At 42.7% G+C, this 6,879-nt stretch overlaps 1 protein-coding gene and 1 long non-coding RNA gene across 2 annotated transcripts in view; one reads left to right on the top strand and one right to left on the bottom strand.

Moving 5' to 3' along the window:
• LOC117754928 (bone morphogenetic protein receptor type-2-like) overlaps positions 1 to 2,903 on the top strand; it is a 13,934-nt gene extending 11,031 nt beyond the window's left edge. Inside the window, exons 18-20 of the mRNA XM_034574287.1 lie at positions 665 to 1,292; positions 1,326 to 1,508; positions 2,147 to 2,903. Of these exons, the coding sequence (XP_034430178.1) occupies positions 665 to 1,292; positions 1,326 to 1,508; positions 2,147 to 2,457 (1,122 nt within the window). The 3' untranslated portion in view covers positions 2,458 to 2,903. The remainder of the gene's footprint in view (positions 1 to 664; positions 1,293 to 1,325; positions 1,509 to 2,146) is intronic.
• Positions 2,904 to 3,947: 1,044 nt separating this feature from the next.
• LOC117754486 lies at positions 3,948 to 4,508 on the bottom strand. The gene is made up of 2 exons (XR_004612436.1): positions 4,302 to 4,508; positions 3,948 to 4,088 (listed from the first exon to the last, which is right to left on the bottom strand). It is a non-coding gene; the product is annotated as an uncharacterized LOC117754486 (long non-coding RNA).
• Between the last annotated feature and the right edge of the window lie 2,371 nt (positions 4,509 to 6,879).

The following is a 6,879-nucleotide window of genomic DNA, read 5'->3' as shown; positions in this document are numbered from 1 at the left end:
GTATGTGTGCATGTCTGCGTGTGTGTGTGTATGTCTGTGTGCGTGTGTGTGTGTCTGTGTGTCTGCGTGTGTGTGCATGTCTGTGTGTGTGTGTCTGCGTGTGCGTGTGTGTCTGCGTGTGTATGTGTGCATGTCTGCGTGTGTGTGTGTATGTCTGTGTGCGTGTGTGTGTGTCTGTGTGTGTGTGTCTGCGTGTGTGTGTATGTCTGTGTGTGTGTGTCTGCGTGTGCGTGTGTGTGTGTTACCAAATGCGGAGCTGACGAATGCGCACCGCAGCTAAACGGAGTAAATGATGGTAAATATCGATAAACTAGGCACTGACACTAAATACTGATTTGCAGATCCATGCACACATTCACAAATCTCATTACACACGGACGGATTGCGACTCACAATAGTTTTGCTACAACATTAAGAGCGTTTCTGGGATGTCAGGACACATTTGAAGGAGCCTTCAGGTCTTTAGATGCGTCTGAGTTGAGACATGGCCGTTATGAAGTATTGAAGTATTGCAAACCTTGTAGTTTATTACTTTTATTTTTGTTGTGTTACTTGGCTTTTATATTTGCACATGGAGCTTGGAGAAACACAATTTTGTTCTGCTGTGCGCTTCTTGTTTGAATCACTGAAGTTTGTCACTAACTCGGACTGAACTGTATTTCAGGTGGAAACAGGCGTTGCTAAGATGAACACGGTGCCAGTTGCCGCAGCAGCAGAGCCCCACCTGGTGACCACGGTAACCAACAACACCAGCACTAGAGGCAGCGTTGCAACTGGGAATCTAGTCCAGTCCATAACGGTGGCTGCCAACAGCTACAGTGTGGGGGTCCCCACCCTGGTGACGAACAGTATGATCACTGGAGGTCAAACCAACCCGGCAGGACCACAGCTGGAGGACGAGGACAGGGTGGAGCAGGGGACGATCAGAAGAGAAGACAGTCATCTGAATCTACTCAACTTCAGTCCTGATGAAGACGAACCACTGCTGAGGAGAGAACAGCCTCCGGCCAAAAGCCAAGACCTTCCTCATCAGTCACGAGCATCAGGACGAGGATCGAACTCCAACAACAACAACAACAACAGGATGGTGTTGGGAGCAGAGGTCAAGATCCAGGATTCAGAGGTTAAAGCTGAGAGGATGAAGGGTTCAGAGGTCATTCAGGTCAGAGACGTCATCAGTCCCAAACCTGAGCAGATTAATGGAACTCCAGTTACACAAGCTCAAGATCCAGCCCCCAAATTCCCAACCTTTTCAAACGTCTTAGGTTTAGAAACCTTAACCAATGCCGAGGATCCTTCGGCTGCAGAAACTCGCACTGCAAGAAATCCAGCCTCAGATCCAGAAGCTCCAGAATCTCAAGATTTAGAAACCACTGCTCCTAATGAAGCCTCAGATCCAGAACCTGCAGCTCTGCAAGTTTCAGCCGTAGATCAGGTGGAACAGACCAGAACCAGGAGACCTGAGCGTCCCTGTTCTCTGGACCTGTCCTCGTCCTTCCCTTCTTCAGGTGAGTCAAGATTCATGTCCATACGTGTGAAGACCCTGTTTGTTACCGGAACATTATCCAACGTTTAGATTAGATTAGATTAGATTCAACTTTATTGTCATTGCACAGAGTACAAGTACTGAGACAACGAAATGCAGTTCAGCATCTAACCAGAAGTGCAAAAAAAAGCAGTAAAAGTGCAGAGTGTGTGCATATGAAAAGTGGAATATGTAAATAAATAAGATATGTACAGTAAGAAATAGATATGGAATATGAACAGTATTGATACAAGACTAGCAGCAATAGAGGTAGGTAGTGTAGATATGATAAGTGTATATAAAGTGCAGGTGTAAGTATAAGTGGTGGGAGTAAGTGAGATAAAAATGAGAAATGAAGTGAATGAGGTAGTAGTAATATTGTATACAGAGTAAGTTCAAAGGTATGGTATGATATAATTACGATGAATACACCCTAACCCTTTACTTACCTGAGAGACACTGTTCTAATGGCTGTGGCCTCCTGCCACTGGTATCATGACTTCTACTTCCCTGTTGTGAAGGGTCTGTGTTTGGACCTCGGTTGCTATGGCAACAACGAGGCAGTATTTCAATTCTTTCCATTCATCAGTTCTCTAATGTGTTTTTGTCTCCTCTCCGCAGACGATGTTTCCCTGACAGATAATCGGAGTGCTTCAGGAGAGAAAATAAAACGTCGTGTTAAGACACCTTACACTCTGAAAAAATGGCGTCCAGCCTCATGGGTTGTTTCCACGGATACAGCTCTCGACCCAGACTTTGAGTTCAACACCGATGGCATCAACAGCAGCCACACTCGCATTTCTTCTGGTCTAAATAGAGCAAGAAGGGTCAGCATCCCTAAACTCAGCCAGTCGAAATCCAGCATGGCTGTGTTCTGGGTTGGATGTGGAGCGACCGCGACCTCTGAGCCTGACGGGATGAGCAGCTTCTAATGTTTTCTGTTTTCACCTCTTTGTCTTCCTTCTCTTTCATTGAGGAAAAGACACTTGTGTCGCCCGACTTCTCCAAGCAAACTGAACCCGAACCCGTTTTTTTACAGAAATCTCGACGGAAGCGAAACAAAGATTTGATTGACCTGGAAACCTTTTGAAGAATCAACTGTTCCGTTCTGTTTCTATCTGACCTCGAACCTTCGGCCTTTACCATACAAAGTATCGCGAATGCCAACTAAGTCACATTTTTATTTCTGGTGAATTGATTTCCAAACTTTTAGGTGATTGGCTCATGTTGTAATTAATGTTGTGTTACTTGAAGTTGTGGCCTTTACCCGACCATGAATCTGTCAACTTAAGTGAAGGAACTCTAGCCTGTGGTGGCAGATGGGGCTTTGATCCTATCTGGTTACAAACGTCTGACGGCGGGAACCTCCTCTGCGGTGGATGTTTGGGCTGAATAGAAGAAGAATCCTCCGGCTTTTAGATGATTGGCTCCTGTAGTGATTTGTTGTTAGTTGTTGGACAGTTGATGTGTAGGTGGCCTGGGTCCGAGCTGGGCAACACAAGAAGGTTCCACTCACCTGTCGTCACCTGAAGAATCTGTGTGTCTTGTGGGTTGTGAGTGTCGCGGCCTGTGGGTGTGACCCTGATCCTCCCTGAGACTTTCAGCTCTTTCCGATGCTGGTGAAGTTAACGACGCTCCGTAGATACTTGGACTCCTGCTGTGACTTGTAGATGTGGTGATTGGCTGGTCAGCCTCACCAAAGAGGATTCGGTCAAATCTAATGTCAGATTATTTTATGCACTTTAAAGAAAGTTTGTGTTTCAGAAAACCTTCTGAGGGACATCTCGTGCAATTCCAGGAGAAACAATGATTTGAACTCCGTACGTTTCTTCTGTGTCTTTGTCGAATGTGATCCAAGAGTTTTTTTGCTTTAAAGCCCAATTGTAGCTATGCAGTCATTTCCTCCTGGTGACGTGTAAACAGATCCACATCAACTCTCTTTGCTTTTGCACTTTGCTTTACGAGCTGCCTCGTGAGGTCCGTCGCACCACGTCAGGACACAGGAGCTAACGTTTGGGAAAAGGAAAAGAGAAGAGCCGCAAAACCTCGGCCACCAACAACCTCAGGAACCTGTCGACGCTGAGGTGGAACGCTGACGGAGGAGATGAAGAAAGATCTGAACTGTCACAACGAAGAAGGTGAAGAACTGAAACTGAGACAACAGATAAAAAACCTTTAAGCTGAATGATTGACATGTTTGTAAAGTAGCTTCAGACAAAGAAAGTTCATCTGATGGAAACAAATTAAAGAAGATAATGTTGATAAAGTTTATCCACCACAGCACTTTTATTATTTTATTATTATTTCATTTTATGTCCATTTTATTTTATTATATATCCACATTATTAACTGACACACCCTGCCTGTCGTCCACTGCCTTATTAATCACAAGTGAAGTTTTGGGCATGAAGTGGATTCTATATAACAATATATCATTTCTGTTACGTGAAAGGTTTTTGGAAGAAGCAGAAGCAGAGTAGTGATAGAAGTTTAAAATGTTTTAAATGCCAAATTTATTAATGAACTTTGGTATGAAAAAAAAAGACTGAATCATCATTTTCATCTTTTATTTATTCAAAGAAGAAATTAACATTCAACAGAATCATTTTTATAAAAAGTGACTGATCAGCTGATTTTATAAAGTTGGTTTTTATGTGACGCACCTTTTAACTACGTGAACATTCCATTAAGCCTCATTAACTTTTTACTTCATTTTCTTTTCTGTTTATTGTTTTAGGTTGTTCATATAAAATATAAAAACGTTAGCTACGTCAACACGGTCGACGTAGCTAACGTTTCCATTTATATCTCATTGTTTTATTGTATTGAACTTTCAAGGCTTTTTGTTGGTTTTGTATTTTGTACTGTTTGTAACAGAAAATAAAGAACAGTGAATATTAAGTGAAAGTTCATGTTACAGTGTTTTCTCTGTTTCCATCAGACTGAAGTGAAGTAATTTTATTTAAACATCTGTTCTATTCTCTCTTTTCTTTGTTTCTGTGGTTGATCTGAAGTTTTATATAAATACTGAACACTGGTGGAAAAACCCTTTAAACTGTCTCTTATATAGTCGTCATAATAAAAACTTTAAAAAACTATTTCTACATTTACTTTCAATCAAGCTTCTTGTATGAAAGATCACACAGATGAAACGTTAATCATCATAAACGGAGGATGTGTTTTTGAATTCTTCATTTTCTCGTGCTGCGTGAAACATTTTAGACAGAACAGATGCAGTATGGGTAATAGTGTTTCTATAAAGTCCTCATTATTATTCCTTGTTAATGTCTCGTTCACATGACGCATGATGAACTTTCTCAATCAGCCTTTAAGCTTCAAACTCATGAAATAAAGATGATCAATGTCAGTGTTTCATTATTGTCTGCAGGGGCGCTGTAGGGGGGGGGGGTTAGGACGAGTCTAAGGGCCCAGCACAGACGGGCCCCTCAGAGAACATTATTATTATTATTATTATTATTATTATTAGTTAATAATCATTACATTACATTTAGCTGATTTTATCCAAAGCGACTCACAATAAGTGCCTCAACCATGAGGAACAAACCAGAACAACAAGAATCAAGTCAGTACATTAGCTTCACATTAGTACATAAGCCAAACTACAAAGTGCTACATGTAAGTGCAACTTAACTTCATGTTTTATTTTTAAATACAAACACCAGAGTTAACGATGGTTATCAGACATCATCTTCTTCGAGGTGTAGTCTGAAGAGACGTGTCTTCAGGCTGGAGGAAGATGTGAGGACTTCCTGTCCTCATGTCCATGTGGAGCTGGTTCCACCGTTTAGGAGCCAGGACAGGAAACAGTCGAGATGTTGTTGAGTGACAGCTGTCCCTCGCAGTGAGGGAGCAGCTGATTGGCCGATGCAGAGCGGAGTGGACGGGGGGGAAGGTTTGACCTCTGTTTACTTAATGGTTCAGTCCAGTATAGATGCTACAAGCAGAACTGTCTCGCTCTGTTCACACTGTCTGTTGTGTTTGTGTGTCCTTGTGTGTGCGTGTGTGTGCGTGCATTCGCAATTGGCAATGTGATTTTGCCCTTATCTTAAAAAACCCAGTAACCTTTCCCTCAAGTTCTGAGAGTATCTTACAGAAGCTACACAATTTGGTTATAGTGATCAACTCCTTATAGGGATCATTGTGTATAATCATTCTATGTAAACATGATCACATGACCTCTGCAGCAGAGGTCACACGTCACTTCCTGTCTCTGTCTGCTGCACCCGGCTGCCCCCCCCCTCTCACCTGAACCAGGAGGAGGATCTGCTGCTGTGAACGAGTCTGTGCAGAAAACCTGCTGCTGTGTTGTTCAGCTGTGAAACACAAACTCTGGAGAAGCTCTGGAGACGAGTCTCTGGATTCCACCTGGAGTCTGAAAACAGTTTCTGTGGTTCTGTGTAAAACGCTGCAGAGTAAATTAGTTAGTTGATCTGACCCTGAGGAAACATGACGTCTCAATAAACAGCCAGAAAACATGTGTGTTGTGCTGAAATCATGCTTTATTAAATCAGTAATGCATCAAACTCAAGGAGGACGAAATATAGTTCTACATCAACAGATCAATTAAATCAAAGTTCAGGGTGAAACACAACCGTTCTCTTCTTTCGTCCACAGGAGATGGAAACAATGTGGTGAAGACGACGACCCTGACTACTGACAAGGTGAAATGACTAAAAGCTAAAAACACTCGCACTCAAACACACTAACACATTAACTATCCTCCAGGAGACGGCGCTGCGTCTGTACAGCAGAGCCGGCGTCGACCTTCTGTACGTTCATGGCCAGGAGATGTTTTAAAAAGCCGATCCGGCCGTCCTGTGCCAGACGCAGCGCTCTTAAATAAAATGATCTAAACGCTGGGAGTGCAGGCCGCTCGCACTCTGAGCAGGTCATCAAATCATGGTGGTACGACACAGTCGGTCTGAGCACAAGGCCGGTTCACGCTGCTTACATGAGGGTAACGCAAACAGCGCTCAGGGTCTTATGCTCATGGTACATCTCATAGGAAACTGTAACAGGCACCGACACGTGTCCAGAACAATAACTTAGTCTTTCTGTTTCTGGTTTCCGATCGTCAACAGGGAGCCTCTCTACCTGCTGAGGCAAACTTAAGACTTCAACTTATCGTTGAGGCACAGTTTAGTTTCTCAGTTTCACAGGGTATTCGTTTCTCATGAAACTTTCTCCTGTTAAACCACATTTAGTTTCATTTTGTTTCGGTTAATATTATTGTCATAAATAACAATGCATACATTTCCCATAACCGTTAAATTCGGCTATATACATTATGTACATGTCACAGAAAAGTGGTTCACAAATCCTAAGTCATAGTT

Source organism: Hippoglossus hippoglossus, chromosome 21 (genome assembly GCF_009819705.1).
Source record: "Hippoglossus hippoglossus isolate fHipHip1 chromosome 21, fHipHip1.pri, whole genome shotgun sequence".
NCBI classification, from domain to species: domain Eukaryota; kingdom Metazoa; phylum Chordata; class Actinopteri; order Pleuronectiformes; family Pleuronectidae; genus Hippoglossus; species Hippoglossus hippoglossus.
The sequence above is the reverse complement of the archived record's forward strand: the minus strand, read 5'-3'. Positions and strand labels throughout refer to the sequence as shown.